The sequence below is a fragment of the Daphnia pulicaria genome, chromosome 6, assembly GCF_021234035.1.
Source record: "Daphnia pulicaria isolate SC F1-1A chromosome 6, SC_F0-13Bv2, whole genome shotgun sequence".
Taxonomy (NCBI): domain Eukaryota; kingdom Metazoa; phylum Arthropoda; class Branchiopoda; order Diplostraca; family Daphniidae; genus Daphnia; species Daphnia pulicaria.
In genome coordinates this window covers 11,433,257-11,454,512 of record NC_060918.1, presented here as the reverse complement: position 1 = coordinate 11,454,512, position 21,256 = coordinate 11,433,257, and the positions used below count along the sequence as shown (strand labels likewise).

The following is a 21,256-nucleotide window of genomic DNA, read 5'->3' as shown; positions in this document are numbered from 1 at the left end:
TTTCAAGACTTTACGGTCACACCACAGGCTTAAAACTCAACACCAAAATGAAAACTAAGTCTCAAAAGATTGAGGGGACTGTCCTCTATTACCTAGGTTTCAAATATTCAAACACCAAAATAAATTTCAAAAGTTATGAGCATTTGAAGTTTTTTTTGCCATCATTTTTGTGATTTCAAGACTTTACGGTCACACCACAGGCTTAAAACTCAACACCAAAATGAAAACTAAGTCTCAAAAGATTGAGGGGACTGTCCTCTATTACCTAGGTTTCAAATATTCAAACACCAAAATAAATTTCAAAAGTTATGAGCATTTCAAATTTTTTTTTGCTATCATTTTTGTGATTTCAAGACTTTACGGTCACACCACAGGCTTAAAACTCAACACCAAAATGAAAACTAAGTCTCAAAAGATTGAGGGGACTGTTCTCTATTACCTAAGTTTCAAATATTCAAACACCAAAATAAATTTCAAAAGTTATGAGTATTTGAAGTTTTTTTTGCCATCATTTTTGTGATTTCAAGACTTTACGGTAACACCACAGGCTTAAACTCAACACCAAAATGAAAACTAAGTCTCAAAAGATTGAAGGGACTGTCCTCTATTACCTAGGTTTCAAATATTCAAACACGAAAATAAATTTCAAAAGTTATGAGCATTTGAAGTTTTTTTTGCCATCATTTTTGTGATTTCTAGACTTTACGGTAACACCATAGGCTTAATACTCAACACCAAAATGAAAACTAAGTCTCAAAAGATTGAGGGGACTGTCCTCTATTACCAAGGTTTCAAATATTCAAACAACAAAATAAATTTCAAAAGTTATGAGCATTTGAAGTTTTTTTTGCCATCATTTTTGTGATTTCTAGACTTTACGGTAACACCATAGGCTTAATACTCAACACCAAAATGAAAACTAAGTCTCAAAAGATTGAGGGGACTGTCCTCTATTACCAAGGTTTCAAATATTCAAACAACAAAATAAATTTCAAAAGTTATGAACATTTGAAGTTTTTTTTGCCATCATTTTTGTGATTTCAAGACTTTACGGTCACACCACAGGCTTAAAACTCAACACCAAAATGAAAACTAAGTCTCAAAAGATTGAGGGGACTGTCCTCTATTACCTAGGTTTCAAATATTCAAACACCAAAATAAATTTCAAAAGTTATGAGCATTAGAAGTTTTTTTTGCCATCATTTTTGTGATTTCAAGACTTTACGGTCACACCACAGGCTTAAAACTCAACACCAAAATGAAAACTAAGTCTCAAAAGATTGAGGGGACTGTCTTCTATTACCTAGGTTTCAAATATTCAAACACCAAAATAAATTTCAATAGTTATGAGCATTTGAAGTTTTTTCTGCCATCATTTTTTTTATTTCAAGACTTTACGGTCACACCACAGGCTTAAAACTCAACACCAAAATGAAAACTAAGTCTCAAAAGATTGAAGGGACTGCCCTCTATTACCTAGGTTTCAAATATTCAAACACCAAAATAAATTTCAAAAGTTATGAGAATTTGAAGTTTTTCTAGACATTTTTTTATTTCAAGACTTTACGGTAACACCACTGTTCCAGAGAAAAAGAAGGCTTAATTTAAATGTATATTTTAATTCATGTCCCCATCTTATTTTTATTCTGAAGTATCGATTAATTTAAGTAAGCCGCCAGGTGGGCCACTTGTCGTGCAGTAGAAAACAGCTGATGTCTCAATTAAGTGTCTTGGCCGAAACAGAAAGTCGCCATTGTTCATTTTCATGGCGTGTATAGCCACTGATAACTCGTTTCTTACTGTGCTTTATTGATGGGAATTCTCATCTTGTGACTCCCTATTTCTTATCTGATTCTCTGAGGTAAATTTGTGTATATATTTTTATGTGTTCCATTAGCTAACATTATTCTCGTGTACATAGATTAGGCTGGATTAGGCCCTAGATTTGATTTCGTGTCATTTGTGTCTACGATTGCCTTATTGACCGGCTCCTAATTGTGGATGCTAGGTGAGAGCTAGGTTTTATTTCAATTGTAGTCTGTGTTTGCTAATTCTGTCTTAATTTAGGCAATTTTGTGCTCTGTCAATTTTATATCGACGAATAAACCCGTGCATCGATTAGAAGCAATTGATAGGCCTACGCCCCCTCCTCTACTGTCTCATTCTCTCGCTGAAACATTGGTGATCGTAGCAGGACTTTCTTGGCCTGCAAGTTTGGAGAATTGAAATGGCAAGAGGCAGGAAGTCAAAGGCAGCCACGGCTTCTCAAAACGACAACACGGTTGCGTCCAGACTTCGTTCTCGAACAGTACCAGCAAATGGTGAAGACGAATCGACACCCCCTGCTGATCCCACTCAACAAGTCAAGAACATTTCACGAGTTCCTCAACCTGAGGCGATTGAACGTGATGCCACACGTATGCAGATCCAGATGACCTGTAGCTGTATTGACAAGCTCATCAAGGAAAGAAGATCAAGAAGAGCCTGTCTAGGCCTACTCAACAAACTCGACGACATGTTGGCCACTGTCGAAAGACTCAATTTATTGGTGGTAGACCCGTCCGACGCTGATGAATTCGCGAAGCAAGCTCAAATTCAAATCGATCTGTTCACACTTATCGAGTCGAAGAAAGAAGACGTTGACGCTTATGTCACTCTAAGAGCTGATGACGAATCTTCAGTCGGGTCCTGCATGCAGTCAATCAAAGGCGTACCACTGGCGACTCACCCCTCTGCCTCGACAGTTGGAGAGTGGATGTGCAAGAGAGCTGCAGCATATCAAAATGCTTATAGTCTGGCACCGGAGAAAATTTTGCCGTCTGGTGAGAACAAGTTTCCTCGTGGCCCCTCTGCACCCGAAAAAAATGAAGTGACTCAGTCGGAGAAATTGCTTGCTGAAGCGCAGAAAAGAGCAGCGGAGGCCCAACAGGAAGCTGCCCAGCTGAAAAAACGACTCGAAGAAGTAAATAAGAAAGCTGATTTGGCAAATAAGAAAGCAAGCAAACTATCCGATGCTGCCATGCGACGCGGTTCAGCACCAACCATCATCAGCAACCCATTCCACGGTTGGGGAGACGGAGCGTTCGACGATTGGCACCGCCGTTCTACTCACGAACCGACCAAAGAGGATGGAGATGAAGAAGCACCAGACGACTGGATCGACCGGTACTGCAACGGCCTAGAAGAAGCCAATTGGTCATATTCTAGCAAATCGGCAGCACGCGGGGAGCTTCCCATCTACTCTGGAAGAGCAACCGATTGGTTTTGGTGGTCGGATTTGCTACGTTCGATGGTTCATGATCAACGAATCGCACCTGGAGAAAAGCTTGCTGTCTTGAAGAGCCGACTACGGGGAGATCAATTCGAAATCGTGCAAGGCCTTGGCGGAGGAGAATCTGCTTATAAGGCCGCTTTATTCCGACTGAAGCAGTCGGCTGGACGTCGCGACGTAATGCGTATAGCACTACTCGGTGAACTCGATCGTATGGAGCTGGGCAGAGAAAATTCATCATTCCGTCGCTTTGCCGAAAGAGCTCGAACCATCTTCTTTGATTTAACCCGAATTGGGGAGAAATTTAATGCCGACCTCATCGAACGACTGAGCCGTAAATTGCATCCGGCGGATCGACTCGAATGGAATTCCGGACGATGTACTGGATTGGAACGGCGCCCTCTGAAGGAATTTGGAGAGTGGATGTGCGAGAGAGCTGCAGCATATCAAAATGCTTATAGTCTGGCAGCGGAGCAAATTTTGCCGTCTGGTGAGAATAAGTTTTCTCGTCGCCAACAATTTCCAACAACAGGGCGCACTAATCACGTTAGCCTGGAGCCTGGCACTACAGAAAAACCGAAGAGTCGCTGCTTTTGCTGTGAGGGGGAGCACCGGTTGATGGCTTGCCCAACATTCAAAGAAATGCCTACGAAAGAGAAGGTTCGATTTTGCGTCAAGCGCCGCTTATGCATGAAATGTTTCGGGACGAGACACTCCGCAGCCGATTGCAAATTCGGAAAAGGTTGTGGATTCAGCGGATGCCCTTTTATTCATCACCCATTGCTTCATGATGCCGAAGAGAAGCACGACAAAGGTAGCAGCCATCACACATCACTCTCAGCCCAGGTGGATCGCGTCAAGGTGGCGCTAGGCGTTATCCGGATGGAAGCTTACACAGCCGAAGGCCAGCTCATCCCAGTTTCGGTGCTGATAGACGAGGGCAGCGACACGACGTTGTTTCGAGAGGATTTTCTTCAACGGCTTAAGATCATCGGGAAAGGTACTACTCTAGATCTTGTAGGAGTTACCGGCGCCGAATGCTACAAATCGCAGAAGGCCCCAGTTCGATTTCTTTTACCGGACGGGGAGGAAGCCGTCATAAAAGGAACTACGATCCTGCAGATATCTAGGCCGACTCCGGTAATCGACTGGAGAAAATTGAAAAATCGATGGCCACATTTAGCTGACGTCCCAGTGCAAGAGAGTGGCGGAAAAATCGACGTCTTGGTGGGACTCGATCACTCAAATCTACTTGCAGTATTGGAATCGCGCGTTGGAGGCGAACACGAACCTTTCGCATCTCGCACTAGACTCGGTTGGGTCGTCCGCGGCCTGCTTGGGAGTGACATCGGTCCGATGACAACGGCCCACATCCATCATATCTCAGCGACTTCCGAGTTCTCGCTCGACGAAGAGTTCCAGAAATTTTGTGCAACCGAAAATTTCGGTACTGAATTTAAAGGAGACGGCCTTTCAGAATCAGACCGAATCGCCGAGAAGATCGTTGATGAAGGCCTAAAGAAACTCGACATTGGGTATGAAACCCCACTCACGTGGCTCGAAGGAGAGCCGACATTTGAAAATAACAGGACGCTGGCGGAGCATCGTTGGCAAGACCTGAAGGAACGATTCAAGAGAGATCCAGATTTCGAGGCTGATTACAGAGCCGCGATCAAGAAATACGTCGACGAAGGCTATGCATCGCGAGTAAAAGAGGAAGATTTATACTCGAACAACCAGTACTACTTGCCGCATCACGGTGTCTACAAGAAAGTGTATGGTAAAAAGAAGAAGAAGCTTCGAGTCGTCTTCGATGCCGCTGCCAAATGGAAGAAGAAATGCCTCAACGACGGAATGCGACAGGGTCGAAAATTGCAGAACGACTTAGCCAAGGTCCTCATTCGATTCCAGCTGGGGGAGATTGCCTTTGCAGCAGACGTGACCGCCATGTACAGCAGGATTCGACTTCGACCACAAGATGCCCGCTTTCATCGTTTTCTCTGGCAAGAGAAAGATTCTGACGTCATCATTACGTACCAAATGGATCGCTTGCCATTTGGATCTAACTGTGCCCCATTTCTCGCCCTAAAAACCATCCACAGAGCCGCTTCAGATGCCACTAGAGGGAGAGAAGAATGTATGGAAGCAGTAGAGAAGAATATGTATATGGATGACCTATTGAAAGCAGTCGACAATGAAGAACAAGCAATTATGAAAGCGAAACTCATCCGTGATGGACTAGCAGATGGAGATTTTCATCTAACAAATTGGATCTCGAACTCCCCGGAATTCATCAAAGCGTTGCAACCAGAGCAGGCAGTAGCAGCAGCACATCATGATTTAGCGTCGGATGACGTCGAAAAGCTACTGGGAGCCTTCTACGAGCCAACGACAGACGAGATGACGTACCGAGTGACTGGAGTCGAAGATCTTAAATGGACGCGCGCTGGATTGCTGAGCAAGGTGGCGAGTATCTACGACCCCCTAGGACGAGCAGCACCAGCGCTGATAAAAGCAAAAATTAAATTGCGTGAGCTAGGTACCAGAGGACTAAACTGGAACGAAGCCATCAGCGGTGACGACAAGGAGTGGTGGCAAACCTGGTTCAAGACGCTGGAGAGACTCAACGACCTTTCGATGCCACGAAATTTGCAGCCAGACAAAGGAAAAATCATCCAGAGCGATCTTCTAACCTTTGGAGATGCATCTGAAGAGGCCTATGCAGCAGCCGTATATCTACGCAGTGTCTACCAGGATGGCACATCAATATGCAGATTGGTGATGGCCAAAACCAAATTGGCCCCTCGGCAGACACAGTCGATTCCAAAATTGGAGCTGAACGCAGCAGTGCTAGGCGCTCGACTGGCCACATACGTTGCAGACGCGCTACAAATCTCTGGACTCAACAGGATTTTCTTCACTGATTCCAGTACTACCAGGAACTGGATACGAGCCGTCGCTTCACATTACATGCCGTTCGTCAGCCACAGAATCGGAGAGATTCAATCTCTCACCAACGCTAACGAGTGGCGCTTCATTCCCGGGAAAATGAACATAGCAGATGCTGCGACGCGGTCCCTATTGACAGACGGAGAGCCGATTCCACCGAGATGGCTGGAAGGACCATCTTTCATCGCCTTACCAATGGAGCAATGGCCGAAGGATTTGCCTTGGGTGGCAGTAGCAGCAGAGAAAAGAACTGCCCACATCCACCACGCAATTTCTGAGCCCCCTCTTCAAGATTGGACAAAGGTGATCATCGATTCGAAGAACATCTCAACATTCCTGAAGGTGGAAGGAGATGCCAAGGAGATTATTTTAAAGTGCCAAAAGGAAGGATTCCGTGAAGAAATCAGTTTATTGTCAAAGGGCAAGCAAATCGCAAAGAAGTCAAGCCTCATTCAATTAACTCCTTTCTTAGACAAAAATGGAATTCTCCGACTGGGTGGACGGATCCACCGCGCAAAGCTACCATATGAGATTCTACACCCTCCAATTCTGCCCGGAAAGCACCCACTTGCAGAAAAGATAGTGACAGCAGTGCATCAAGAGTCGCATCACGCAGGCACTGACTTTCTCCATGCCAAAATTCGGCAACATTTTTGGATCCTGCAAGGACGAGAGCTGGCAAAGAAGATCCGCTTCAACTGTGCCGTCTGTGTGAAATCGGCGTGCCAAACTCGCCACGCAAAAGATGGGTGATTTGCCATCTGCTCGTCTCGATTCTTACACGGCACCATTCACGCACATAGCTCTGGATTATTTCGGACCGATCGAAACGTCAGCTTACAGGAACCGAGTAATCAAACGGTATGGCCTGTTAATCACCTGTCTCGTCACCCGCAATGTTTATGTAGAAATGGTGCAGTCAATGTCAACACCAGATTTTCTCTACGGTCTACGGCGTTTCATCGGAGAATTCACGAAGCCAACTGAAATCTTCTGTGACAACGGGACAAATTTTGTGGGAGCTGAGAAGGAGCTGGCCACAGCATTTCGTGAGTTGCAAAAGGACGAAAAGTTGAAGGAGTTTGCGCGAGAGCGCTCAATCATCTGGAAATTCCAGCCACCTAGTGCTCCGCATTTCGGCGGATCACACGAATCAATGGTCAAATCAACAAAGAGGGCGCTCTACCGGGCGCTGGATACGGAAAAAGCCGGATTGCGCTACCCGACGGACGAAATGCTCAGAACGCTACTGAAGGAAGTGGCGGGCATGCTGAACGGGAGACTTCTGACGCTGGCCAGCAACGACCCAGAAGACTTCAGACCGATCACACCAAAGGATTTCTTGAATCTGCCACCAACGTCGGATCTTCCGGCCGGAGACATCCGTCGCGCTCTGCCCCGCGACCATATTCGTTACGTGAAGAAGATGGCCAATTTATTTTGGGACCTGTGGACCAAGATTTTCCTCCCGACGCTGGTTCCAAGAAGGAAGTGGGTCGCGGAAGAAAGAAATTTTGAAGTTGGAGATTCGATCATGCTATCGGACAACAATTTGCTGCCAAATCAGTGGAAGACGGGCCGAATCATCGAAGTTTATCCCGGTTCCGACGGCTTTGTTCGAGTCGTAAAAGTGAAAACGGACTGCGGAGAATATTTGAGACCAATCCATCGTCTAGTTCTACTGGAACCTTACTCGGCCGTCCTTCCGTCGGCCTCGGGGGAGAATGTTCCAGAGAAAAAGAAGGCTTAATTTAAATGTATATTTTAATTCATGTCCCCATCTTATTTTTATTCTGAAGTATCGATTAATTTAAGTAAGCCGCCAGGTGGGCCACTTGTCGTGCAGTAGAAAACAGCTGATGTCTCAATTAAGTGTCTTGGCCGAAACAGAAAGTCGCCATTGTTCATTTTCATGGCGTGTATAGCCACTGATAACTCGTTTCTTACTGTGCTTTATTGATGGGAATTCTCATCTTGTGACTCCCTATTTCTTATCTGATTCTCTGAGGTAAATTTGTGTATATATTTTTATGTGTTCCATTAGCTAACATTATTCTCGTGTACATAGATTAGGCTGGATTAGGCCCTAGATTTGATTTCGTGTCATTTGTGTCTACGATTGCCTTATTGACCGGCTCCTAATTGTGGATGCTAGGTGAGAGCTAGGTTTTATTTCAATTGTAGTCTGTGTTTGCTAATTCTGTCTTAATTTAGGAAATTTTGTGCTCTGTCAATTTTATATCGACGAATAAACCCGTGCATCGATTAGAAGCAATTGATAGGCCTACGCCCCCTCCTCTACTGTCTCATTCTCTCGCTGAAACAACCACAGGTTTAATACTCAACACCAAAATGAAAACTAAGTCTCAAAAGATTGAGGGGACTGTCCTCTATTACCTAGGTTTCAAATATTCAAACACCAAAATAAATTTCAAAAGTTATGAGCATTTGAAGTTTTTTCTGCCATCATTTTTTTTATTTCAAGACTTTACGGTCACACCACAGGCTTAAAACTCAACACCAAAATGAAAACTAAGTCTCAAAAGATTGAAGGGACTGTCCTCTATTACCTAGGTTTCAAATATTCAAACACGAAAATAAATTTCAAAAGTTATGAGCATTTGAAGTTTTTTCTGCCATCATTTTTGTGATTTCTAGACTTTACGGTAACACCATAGGCTTAATACTCAACACCAAAATGAAAACTAAGTCTCAAAAGATTGAGGGGACTGTCCTCTATTACCTAGGTTTCAAATATTCAAACACCAAAATAAATTTCAAAAGTTATGAGCATTTGAAGTTTTTTTGCTATCATTTTTGTGATTTCAAGACTTTACGGTCACACCGCAGGCTTAAAACTCAACATCAAAATTAAAACTAAATCTCAAAAGATTGAGGGGACTGTCTTCTATTACCTAGGTTTCAAATATTCAAACACCAAAATAAATTTCAAAAGTTATGAGCATTTGAAGTTTTTTCTGCCATCATTTTTTTATTTCAAGACTTTACGGTCACACCACAGGCTTAATACTCAACACCAAAATGAAAACTAAGTCTCAAAAGATTGAGGGGACTGCCCTCTATTACTTAGGTTTCAAATATTCAAACACCAAAATAAATTTCAAAAGTTATGAGCATTTGAAGTTTTTTTTCCCATCATTTTTTTTATTTCAAGACTTTACGGTCACACCACAGGCTTAAAACTCAACACCAACTCAACACCAGAGCCTGAGCCTGAGCCTGAGCCTGAGCCTGAGCCTGAGCCTGAGCCTGAGCCTGAGCCTGAGCCTGAGCCTGAGCCTGAGCCTGAGCCTGAGCCTGAGCCTGAGCCTGAGCCTGAGCCTGAGCCTGAGCCTGAGCCTGAGCCTGAGCCTGAGCCTGAGCCTGAGCCTGAGCCTGAGCCTGAGCCTGAGCCTGAGCCTGAGCCTGAGCCTGAGCCTGAGCCTGAGCCTGAGCCTGAGCCTGAGCCTGAGCCTGAGCCTGAGCCTGAGCCTGAGCCTGAGCCTGAGCCTGAGCCTGAGCCTGAGCCTGAGCCTGAGCCTGAGCCTGAGCCTGAGCCTGAGCCTGAGCCTGAGCCTGAGCCTGAGCCTGAGCCTGAGCCTGAGCCTGAGCCTGAGCCTGAGCCTGAGCCTGAGCCTGAGCCTGAGCCTGAGCCTGAGCCTGAGCCTGAGCCTGAGCCTGAGCCTGAGCCTGAGCCTGAGCCTGAGCCTGAGCCTGAGCCTGAGCCTGAGCCTGAGCCTGAGCCTGAGCCTGAGCCTGAGCCTGAGCCTGAGCCTGAGCCTGAGCCTGAGCCTGAGCCTGAGCCTGAGCCTGAGCCTGAGCCTGAGCCTGAGCCTGAGCCTGAGCCTGAGCCTGAGCCTGAGCCTGAGCCTGAGCCTGAGCCTGAGCCTGAGCCTGAGCCTGAGCCTGAGCCTGAGCCTGAGCCTGAGCCTGAGCCTGAGCCTGAGCCTGAGCCTGAGCCTGAGCCTGAGCCTGAGCCTGAGCCTGAGCCTGAGCCTGAGCCTGAGCCTGAGCCTGAGCCTGAGCCTGAGCCTGAGCCTGAGCCTGAGCCTGAGCCTGAGCCTGAGCCTGAGCCTGAGCCTGAGCCTGAGCCTGAGCCTGAGCCTGAGCCTGAGCCTGAGCCTGAGCCTGAGCCTGAGCCTGAGCCTGAGCCTGAGCCTGAGCCTGAGCCTGAGCCTGAGCCTGAGCCTGAGCCTGAGCCTGAGCCTGAGCCTGAGCCTGAGCCTGAGCCTGAGCCTGAGCCTGAGCCTGAGCCTGAGCCTGAGCCTGAGCCTGAGCCTGAGCCTGAGCCTGAGCCTGAGCCTGAGCCTGAGCCTGAGCCTGAGCCTGAGCCTGAGCCTGAGCCTGAGCCTGAGCCTGAGCCTGAGCCTGAGCCTGAGCCTGAGCCTGAGCCTGAGCCTGAGCCTGAGCCTGAGCCTGAGCCTGAGCCTGAGCCTGAGCCTGAGCCTGAGCCTGAGCCTGAGCCTGAGCCTGAGCCTGAGCCTGAGCCTGAGCCTGAGCCTGAGCCTGAGCCTGAGCCTGAGCCTGAGCCTGAGCCTGAGCCTGAGCCTGAGCCTGAGCCTGAGCCTGAGCCTGAGCCTGAGCCTGAGCCTGAGCCTGAGCCTGAGCCTGAGCCTGAGCCTGAGCCTGAGCCTGAGCCTGAGCCTGAGCCTGAGCCTGAGCCTGAGCCTGAGCCTGAGCCTGAGCCTGAGCCTGAGCCTGAGCCTGAGCCTGAGCCTGAGCCTGAGCCTGAGCCTGAGCCTGAGCCTGAGCCTGAGCCTGAGCCTGAGCCTGAGCCTGAGCCTGAGCCTGAGCCTGAGCCTGAGCCTGAGCCTGAGCCTGAGCCTGAGCCTGAGCCTGAGCCTGAGCCTGAGCCTGAGCCTGAGCCTGAGCCTGAGCCTGAGCCTGAGCCTGAGCCTGAGCCTGAGCCTGAGCCTGAGCCTGAGCCTGAGCCTGAGCCTGAGCCTGAGCCTGAGCCTGAGCCTGAGCCTGAGCCTGAGCCTGAGCCTGAGCCTGAGCCTGAGCCTGAGCCTGAGCCTGAGCCTGAGCCTGAGCCTGAGCCTGAGCCTGAGCCTGAGCCTGAGCCTGAGCCTGAGCCTGAGCCTGAGCCTGAGCCTGAGCCTGAGCCTGAGCCTGAGCCTGAGCCTGAGCCTGAGCCTGAGCCTGAGCCTGAGCCTGAGCCTGAGCCTGAGCCTGAGCCTGAGCCTGAGCCTGAGCCTGAGCCTGAGCCTGAGCCTGAGCCTGAGCCTGAGCCTGAGCCTGAGCCTGAGCCTGAGCCTGATGCTGATGCTGCTAAAATATTTCCTATAACATGTATTAGTATTTTTTTTGTTGAATCAGTATAAAATACTCTATTTTACAATAGTTACAAGAAGAAACTCAGTACATGTGACTAGTTGCATTGGTGTTGAAGAAATACAAAAAAAAACGTACAAAACATCTAGCCTGAAATATTTCCAAATCGTGGAGCAGACCTTTCCTATCACATGTTTTGTATTTTTCGTGTTGTATCAGTATAGAATATTCTATTTTACAATAATTATAAGAAGAAACTCAGAACCTGTGACAGGTTGCATTGGTGTTGAAGAAATACCAAAAAGACGTTCAAAACATCTAGCCTGAAATATTTCCAAATCGTGGTGGAGACCTTTCCTATCACATGTATCAGTATTTTTCGTTTTGAATCAGTATAGAATACTCTATTTTACAATAATTATAGGAAGAAACTCAGTACATGTGACAGGTTGCATTGGTGTTGAAGAAATACAAAAAAAAGTACAAAACATCTAGCCTGAAATATTTCCAAATGGTGGGCGAGACCTTTCCTATCACATGTTTTAGTATTTTTCGTGTTGAATCAGTATAGAATACTCTATTTTACAATAATTATAAGAAGAAACTCAGTACATGTGACAGGTTGCATTGGTGTTGAAGAAATACAAAAAAAAAACGTACAAAACATCTAGCCTGAAAGATACCCAAATCTTGGTGGAGACCTTTCCTATCACATGTATTAGTATTTTTTTTGTTGAATCAGTATAGAATACTCTATTTTACAATAGTTACCAGAAGAAACTCAGTACATGTGACTAGTTGCATTGGTGTTGAAGAAATACAAAAAAAAACGTACAAAACATCTAACCTGAAATATTTCCAAATCGTGGTGGAGACCTTTCCTATCACATGTTTTTGTATTTTTCGTGTTGAATCAGTATAGAATACTCTATTTTACAATAATTATAAGAAGAAACTCAGTACATGTGACAGGTTGCATTGGTGTTGAAGAAATACAAAAAAAACGATGAACCTTTTTTCTAAAACTATTCCTTCATCATTTGTAATATAAATTCATTGATTCAATGGACTTGAAATGGTGTATTATACATCGATTAGCATATCTTGTAAGAAAGAAATGTTTGTTATTCATGAATTAATCAATATAGCATCTTCAAACTCATTGAAGTAGTGTTTCACAGTTCCTGGAAGAGTTTCCATGAACCCTTTTTTCTAAAACTATTCCTTCATCATTTGTATTATAAATTCATTGATTCAATGGACTTGAAATGGTGTATTAGACATCGATTAACATATCTTGTAAGAAAGAAATGTGTTGTATTCGTGAAACAATCAATATAGCATCTTCAAACTCATTGAAATAGTGTTTCACAGTTCCTGGAAGAGTTTCCATGAACCCTTTTTTCCAAAACTATTCCTTCATCATTTGTATAATGAATTCATTGATTCAATGGACTTGAAATGGTGTATTAGACATCGATTAACATATCCTGTAAGAAAGAAATGTTTTGTATTCGTGAAACAATCAATATAGCATCTTCCAACTCATTGAAGTAGTGTTTCACAGTTCCTGGAAGAGTTTCCATGAACCCTTTTATCTAAAACTATTCCTTTGTAGGCCTATGTCTTTTTTACAGGATAGGGTAGTCGATGTCTAATTCACCATTTAAAGTACTTTGAAACAATATATTCATAAAACAAAGCATGAAGGAATAGTTTTAGAAAAAAAAATTCTTCCAAATACTGTGAAACACTAGCTACTTATATATTTTAATATTAGTTGTTCAAATTGGGTTTCAAGAATTGTTTATTGCAACTTCATTGTACACATTCAGTGTTTTTACGAAATACACAAATACTTTCATCGCAGTTTTGACAGTTGAGACTCCCCCCCCCTTGAAACTACGTAGTAGTTGTCTTTACCCCCCCCCCCCCCCCCCTAAAAAATATAGGCCTACATATATTTCGAAACTCAATTATTTCTGTATTAAAAAAGTAAGCATTCTTTGTATCATTTTTGACAGTGACCAATTGAAAATTAACGATGCAAATAAAAAAATAAATAATACCATAACAGACTGCTCATGACTCAGGAGGAGCTCATGGCTCAGATGAGCTTTCGCCAAAAATAAACAAAGACAGCGTTGCCAGCTTAGGAAAAACAATTTTTTTTTTAAATTGGAAAATTTTTGAAAATTTGTTTCTACTACGTATCAAATCCCCGGGCTCCCCCTCCCCTCCCCCCGTAGTATTTTGAAGTAATTTGTCTGACCCCCTCCCTCCTAAGCCCACTACGTAGTATGTGAACGACCCCTCACTATACCGATGCGGAATTATTAGTAAAATGTTTGCAATATTCCTTTGCTCAGATCATGTCACCCTTTATTGCTTTACCCCAGCTCTGAAGTTGTGCACTACCAGTCAGCACAAAAATCAGACACGAAGTAATATATAGGGCACCAAATAGAATAAAAGCGTTTGCCCATTCTTCTTCCGATCCCTGCAAATAAACATAATAAGAAACATGAAAAATTAAATCTTAGAAAATGTTAAGCAATAGTCTCAAGGAAATTACATTTGGAGTTAGAGCCGATATGATCATCGGAATAATAAAACCTGGAGCTAGACTAATTGTTTTATTAATTCCTTGAAGAACGCCAAGATAATCAGGAGCAATATCCATCATGGCAAAGTTATATCCCCCCATAACAGCAAATTCAGTAAGAGAATAGCCAACGGTTATTAATGAGATGATGTAATATTTATGCTCCTGTGTTAGTTGGCTCGAAATGAACATCAATGCTCCAGGAGTAAGGGTGCCTTTATAAAATAGAAGTGAGGTTATGTAATATCTATGTACCCGACCCCTTAGCGGCCCGTTGCAGTGTGAAGGGGTGCCGTGAACATGAGATTTTATTTTGGCTCGCCCCACGTGGCATGGTAATAGGCTTTTTGGGTAAATCGTGCCCGAGGGAAGAAAAGGGAGAAAAGGAAAGAATGAAAAGAAGAGGGGACCAGACTTTCCTTTTCTCCCTTTTCTTCCCTCGGGCACGATTTACCCGAAAAGCCTATTACCATGCCACATGGGGCGAGCCAAAATAAAATCTCCTGTTCACGGCACCCCTTCACACTGCAACGCCGCTAAGGGGTCGGCTTGACCCATACCTTTGGATCTTAATAAGGTCTATACTACTATTGTAATCGTTATAGCTACCTACTACATGAAAGATTTTTCGTACGGTGGTCGGTGAAAATATATTTTTGGTCCGAACGTAATCAAAAATGGGACCTGCAACTAAGTGGAGAACAAGAGCTCCGACTAATGGCATAGCAGAAAATATGCCATTCTATATGATATGTAGTAGACAAAATACATCATTCAAAAGCGCGACACACTACCTTTATAAACTGTGCATTTTTACCTCAGTAACTGTGAAATCCAAGACGTCTTTGACATAAATCGGTAGGTTGAGAACTATTCCTTTTACCACAGCGAAGAAGAAAAAATTTGTTATGATAATAGACCAAACGGGAACCGAACGAAGCATCTTTCCCCACGGAATAACTCGTCGTTTCTGTTTCAGTTAAACGACAAATTAAAATTCGAAGAAAATTTTGTTCTCACGTTCAACAAACTTGGAACATTTTGCCTTGTTGAGTCTGATGTGATGTCATGTGATGTAGCTATATTGCGTACGTTCAAATCTGTTTTACCTTTGATTCACCTTGAAGTTGAAAAGAGAGAAGAAATTGCTTCTCTTCCGCTTCCACTCGAGGATGTACAGCTGGGCTATCGTACACTAAACACACAACAAGTAAAGTTGCCAGCATACCACAAGTCCCTTAAAAATATCAAAAGAAACGCTTGAATGAACTGTTGGGGTACTTATAAAGGCATTGACTTCGATTAAATTTACTATATACCACCAAAATAAAAAATAGATTTCCATCCCCCATACTGGCAGAGCAAGCCAGATATTGGGTAGGTAACTGAATTAGCTACACCAATACCGGCAGTTGCGATACCCACCAAAAGACCCTGCTCTTGGATGGTTGTCCAGCGAGTTAACATCGGCAACATCGAAGAAATAGCAAAACTCTGCACATTATAAATTTATTTTTAAAGAGGCGAAAAATATTAACATGTAAAAAACTTCTTACCGTAGCAACTCCCTTGAGGACACGAAGAGCAAAATAGTAAGGTACACCGGCAAACTCTAGAATAATTGGAGACAAGAAGGAAGCAATTCCGTAAAACCCGGAACCGAGAGCCCTTTAAATGTCCCGGTGTGAATATATTTATCATTTTACTCTTGATAGCACATATATATTTCCACTTTGAACAAAGGCGAAGGGCCTATAATACTTACATTTGCAGTTTATATTTTCCAAATTTATCACATAGCCAACCAACAAGCAGCTGTGCTGAGACTACTCCATAATAAAGAGCGCCTAACAGCATTCCTTGGGATGGCTTGTCCAAATACATTTGTTTATCCTATGTAAACAAAAATCTCAAATTCAGACAAAAGCTATTCATTTATGATGATGCCTTTTTGTTTTGTGAATCGTTAAGCTTTTTTAAAAATAAGGGTATCGGCATTCTACTGCTGTTTTACATGTTCAGACCAAGGAGCTGTTCCAGTGCAACTAGTGGATGCATTTTTTATTTAATATATGTATAAATTGGACGGGGTCTCAGAAATCGTGGGCCTTAAGTAAGGAATTGAAAAGAAACAAAAAATAAAAGTTGAAGGAGATACAAATGAGGTGTAAGGAAATTACGAGCGATTACGAGAGTGTTGGGATGAGATGTAAGAAGCAAATACTGAAAACATCGTCAGTAAGAACTCCTATAAACTAGTTCCAGAATGAAATTATGCATATATGTATCATTGTATATCATTATATGTATAAAGCTACACACAACAAATTACCTTTCTTGTGTCGCTACAAGTTCCGTTTAATTCCGGAAATCCAAAACTTGAGTTGCTGTTGATCTCTTCACTTCCAATACACGTTTTTGTTCGTCTATTCATGCAAACAATCGCCATTGACAGGTTAATCGTCGTTACGATAGCGGCGAACGAAGTAAATAAACATGTGAGACTGACTGTCAATCTACAGCTTCCTAGAAGTCTGGCTGTTGAACGAACAAAACTTCTTTTAAGGTGCGAGCGCAACATTACAAAACTAATTAAATATGCCAAAGAAACTTAAACGCATTGTCTTAAAAGTAAAGTGAACTGTGCTAGTTTTACGATTGCGCTAAAATAATTAAACTTACGTGCAGCAACTTGCAGATCACCAACTTCACCTACTTTTACCTTCATTTTATTGGAAACCTATGAAGACTAGGGTCTCTTGAACACTGAAATGATTCTTTAAGAGATCGTGACTTTTATGATTTAGAACGGCATATCACGATGTATCCGAGTGATGTCTAATGTCTATTGCTCACATTGGTTCGTAGTTCAAATACATTTGAATTAGCTTACAATGCCGACGTGCGGCACAATACGCAAGGACCTAATTCATTTTGCGCATTATAATAAGATCCCTTCACTTACGTCTGTTTCTATTTTCAATTCAGTAATGTTAATTATGAAAGGAAAATAAATGTTTTTTATTGCTATAGTTTAGTGTATAGGGCTATATTTTTGTATTTGGGTTATTGTATGTTATTCGAAATATACTACGAAGACAACCACAACACACAAAGTTCCCCCTATAAGAATACCTGCACATAATTGATTGCATTGAATTCAATTTCGGTAATATAGAGCTAGAGCACATAACTTTTAACGTGGTTCGGCAGAACGTTTTTACATGCATGCAGTTATTTTTCTTTATTTAGTACATTGTACAGTACTTAACATTATCAATATTTTTAATTGATTTTGGCAACAATTAAGCTTGAATGTATTTCTCAATGCTTCATTTTATGCGACCATTTTTTCGAGCGATTTGTCGGTTTCTCCTGCTTTGCTAGTGTCTTTTGCGTTTCCCCAACTTTGCAATTCTGACGATCCTGTTAATAAGAAGATCAAACATGCCACGCTGTACAATCCGCCAAACATAAGAAAAACGTAACTCCATTCCTGAGAAGTTCCCTATAAATCGTATCACAATAATTTAGTAAAAATTCACTGAGGTTTCCTTAATAAAGCAATGTAAAAAAACAAGTAAATTACCTCGGGAGTCAAATTTGAAATGACGACGGGCATTATAAACCCAGGCATGAGTCCAATGGTGTTGTTTATTCCCTGAATAATTCCTACATAGTCAGGGGCCATATCCATAAACGCGAATGAAAATCCTCCCATCCAGGCCACCTCATACAATGCGTAACCAATAGTGATTAAACCGATAATAATATATTTTTGATCTGGAGGTAGTTGGCTAACGGTAAACATCATTATTGCAGGGAATAGAGTCCCTAATATGGTAACAGAAATTTGTTAAATAATTTCCAAGTCTTGATGCTCTTTTTCTTTCCATAAATATGATTGCTTAAAAGTATTATACCTATGACGTGAAATATTTTTCTGACAACTGTGACGGAAAATATTTGTTTCGCACGTACACAGTCAAACAGCGGACCGATGATTAAATGGAGCATCAAAGCGACCACTGAAGGCATAGCGGAAAAAATACCATTCTGCATGAGAATATAACGTTTCAGTATGTGTAAATTAAACACTGGAAACGGGATACATACTTCGGTGACGCTGAAATCTAAGACGTCTCTGATGAAGAGTGGTAGATTAATTACCGTTCCTTTCTACAGAAAGAAAAATTCATTTTTGAATAATTAAATATGTATATCTTCAGTGTAACAATAATAACAAACAAAAGTATAATAAAATAGTAGTGGCATACTGTGGCTGCAAAGAAGAAGAAATTTGTGGTAATCACCGACCAAACAGGAATCGATCGAAGAATTTTTGACCAAGGAATCGCATTATTTGTTTTCTAAATTGAAGAAATTTAGTCTTGAATTGTAAAACGAACATTTGGTCAGTTTATTACAACACATTTGAATGTAATATTTTTTTTTGTAAATCTACCTTTGATGAACTTTCAACTTGAGTGGAAAGAAGATATTGCTTTTCCTTAATACTAACTCGAGGATGCTGTCCTGGTTTGTCATAAATTATGAAGATTGCCGCTAAACCCCACAGGATGCCACATCCACCTGTCAATTGACATCTCAATAAAGTGGGTTCAAATAAATGCGACTAGCCTAGCTACCAAGCGTATGGACTTACCAGCAAAGTAAAAAATCGATCTCCATCCTGAATATTTACACATAAGTCCAGCCATCGGGTACGTAGCTGCGTTTGCTAAGGCAGCGCCAGCGAAGGCCAAGCCAACCAAAAGTCCCTGCTCTTTAGCGGTTGTCCAGCGTCTTAACAAAGGTAAAACTGGTGACAGCATGAAACACTGTTGTGCGGGTCGCATTATCCATGGAAGAAGAAAATTAGAACATAATTTTGCAAAACTCATAATAAACTGTTTAACGCCTACCATGCAAGCTCCCTGAATGACACGGGCAGCGAAGAAAAACGGCACTCCGGCATATTCAATAATCAAAGGTGACAGCACTGACGTAACACCCAGAACAGTACTCCCGCAGATCCTGAATGAAGCTCAATTTGTATAGCCTGTCATAATTTCTGTTTAATGTTATTTTTTAGTTTTTTACTGACATTATGAGTTTGGTCTTTCCGAATTTATCACACAGCCAACCGGTGAGCAGCTGCATAGATACCACTCCGTAGTAAGTGGCACTTAATAACAATCCTTGAGCATTCTTGTCCCATCTCACATCTTGTTCCTATCAATGCAAGACGCATAACAATTATTAACCTTATGTTTATTTGAAATGATCTCTCTTACCTGCGTTGTGTTAACTCCGCACGTGCTTTGAATTTCAAATTCCGGATTCGCAGTGCAGTTAGACCCCTCCATTTCCGTACTATTGCTGCTATTAGTATGTCCTTTGTTCATACAAACAATGACCATTCCGAGATTTATAGTCATGAAGAGAGCGCAAAAAGACGCTAATGCGCACATTAAGGTGATTGTTAATCGGCAACTTCCAAATAGCGAAGCTGTGCAAAATTAGATGTTAATGATGTAACGACGCAGAAAAAAAATATCAAGAGAATCGTACGAGCTAATAGCTGAGGTTTGTCCGCTTCACTTTTTTCCGACATTTAGAAATGTTGCGATTGTATGTGACAGAATGGTGCAACCTACTTGAATCAACAGCCAATCAATCGCGAGATAAAAGGGGATTTGTAATACGCGTCGATATCCGGATGAATCCTGTAAAGGTTGAGTGGTCCGGCAAGGGCAGTCTGAAATAATGTAGACATTAGATATGCTTTAATGGCCTTTTTTATTTATTTGCTTATCTATATGTAGATACAGGTGCAAAACTGCAAAATATTTGTTTGTGTAATTTTTTTTAATGATCACTGTTGATATGACAGTTCTCAAAGTCACACCTGAACATGTAATTGTTTCACAACGCGGAAAGAAAAGAAAACCCATAGCCTTACTACAAATTGAACTTTAGCTTAGCAAAATTACCCAGGACTGATAACAGCTTGCATCACTTGGAACATGAATTATGTAATTACAGTTTTACAGGGGAACGCTTCTTACTGAGTTAATGGTCACAGCAAACGGACAGTTTCCTTTAATTGAATGAACGTATGCGTGTCTCACCTGTAAAAAAATTTGCTTCCGGATTCAAAAATTTCTTCGTTGAAGGAGATCACTCGTATATAATAGGTACCGTAATCAGCTGATATGCTGTGGTTCGTGGCGCTGAAAAAAAAAATGGCATGTGTCCTTGTCAGGTGAGAAACGTAATCTATCGAGATACGTACACAAGTTGACAACACGCACCGTATAGATCGCACAGCCTCCCTCAACGGGAGTGACAAACCGACTAACTATATCTATCGACCAGTCTTAGGTTTAGATGGATTTTTTAAACGCCGGATATGATAAGCAATGTCTCATCATCACTGTCGGTCTATAGACCCCAGTTTCTCTTTAGACGCGACTTATCTAGGGCAATAAACAGTCCACATTATGATGTCACTTACTTGTCCTTTCCCAACCTTGCCTTTCGTTTTATAATTGATAATCGGATTTCAAGAGATCAACAAAGTCGCTACACACACATACATAACACAAACTCTAAAAATAGTCGCTGCAAGCAGTGGCTATTTATATGGGGGACCCCTTCACTATCAGCATCATAACAGTGAGAATGCCCGTATGCGATATACTGCTGTAGTTTGTTTTGAACTTAGGACGAGAAAGACAATTTTTGACTCAGTATAAATAAATTACCTGCTCTCGTGATTTGGTCATCATGCCGAATGTTCTCGTGGTTTTGCTTTAATTCGTTTTGCAATCTGTCGGCAAAATTTGTGTCGAGTCACGTAGCCTCAATAATGAATGAAATGTTTTTAGGGAACAGATTTTTTTCCTTGACCGAGTTGGAAGTTCTTTGTACTCCATCCCATCTTGATCACTGTCGTGAGTAAGACTAAAGTCAGCACTAGCAACCCAACACATTGGAAATCAATACGTGTCTGGAACTCCTCCCCTTCTCTGCTGTGTTACGTGACCAGACACTGAAGCGGCTGCTGCCTGCTGGCGATAGTGGCTCCGCACTTTTTCCGGCGCCTAATACGAAAACTCGGTACCAGTAATGGCTTTATCCACTAATTATTA

General features: G+C 42.7%; 3 protein-coding genes across 5 annotated transcripts; 1 reads left to right on the top strand and 2 right to left on the bottom strand.

Moving 5' to 3' along the window:
* The first annotated feature begins 1,585 nt into the window (after positions 1-1,585).
* On the top strand, positions 1,586-8,428 carry LOC124342086. The gene is made up of 4 exons (XM_046795058.1): positions 1,586-1,861; positions 1,922-2,008; positions 2,068-8,228; positions 8,289-8,428. Exon 3 carries the CDS (start codon positions 2,228-2,230, stop codon positions 6,971-6,973), a length of 4,746 nt encoding a protein of 1,581 aa, XP_046651014.1. The 5' UTR covers positions 1,586-1,861; positions 1,922-2,008; positions 2,068-2,227; the 3' UTR covers positions 6,974-8,228; positions 8,289-8,428.
* Positions 8,429-13,465: 5,037 nt separating this feature from the next.
* LOC124342326 (sialin-like) lies at positions 13,466-16,883 on the bottom strand. Of its 2 annotated transcripts, XM_046795292.1 has the most exons (10): positions 16,782-16,883; positions 16,432-16,637; positions 15,865-15,992; positions 15,656-15,767; positions 15,419-15,593; positions 15,209-15,336; positions 14,917-15,069; positions 14,709-14,841; positions 14,070-14,314; positions 13,466-13,994 (listed from the first exon to the last, which is right to left on the bottom strand). In XM_046795292.1, the coding sequence occupies exons 1-10, from the start codon at positions 16,825-16,827 to the stop codon at positions 13,860-13,862; spliced, it is 1,461 nt and encodes a 486-aa protein (XP_046651248.1). In that variant the 5' UTR covers positions 16,828-16,883; the 3' UTR covers positions 13,466-13,859. The 2 variants fall into 2 exon arrangements, with proteins under 2 accessions (XP_046651248.1, XP_046651249.1); XM_046795293.1 differs by lacking the exon at positions 13,466-13,994 and having other exon boundaries at positions 14,117-14,314; positions 14,713-14,841.
* A 516-nt stretch (positions 16,884-17,399) lies between these two features.
* On the bottom strand, positions 17,400-20,776 carry LOC124342325 (sialin-like). 2 transcript variants are annotated; one of them, XM_046795291.1, is made up of 13 exons: positions 20,304-20,776; positions 20,171-20,233; positions 19,674-19,860; positions 19,397-19,611; positions 19,207-19,334; positions 19,025-19,136; positions 18,766-18,940; positions 18,565-18,692; positions 18,377-18,469; positions 18,216-18,278; positions 18,023-18,155; positions 17,689-17,933; positions 17,400-17,607 (listed from the first exon to the last, which is right to left on the bottom strand). In XM_046795291.1, exons 3-13 carry the CDS (start codon positions 19,714-19,716, stop codon positions 17,437-17,439), a joined length of 1,506 nt encoding a protein of 501 aa, XP_046651247.1. In that variant the 5' UTR covers positions 19,717-19,860; positions 20,171-20,233; positions 20,304-20,776; the 3' UTR covers positions 17,400-17,436. The 2 variants fall into 2 exon arrangements, with proteins under 2 accessions (XP_046651247.1, XP_046651246.1); XM_046795290.1 differs by lacking the exon at positions 20,171-20,233 and having other exon boundaries at positions 20,234-20,776.
* Positions 20,777-21,256: the final 480 nt, after the last annotated feature.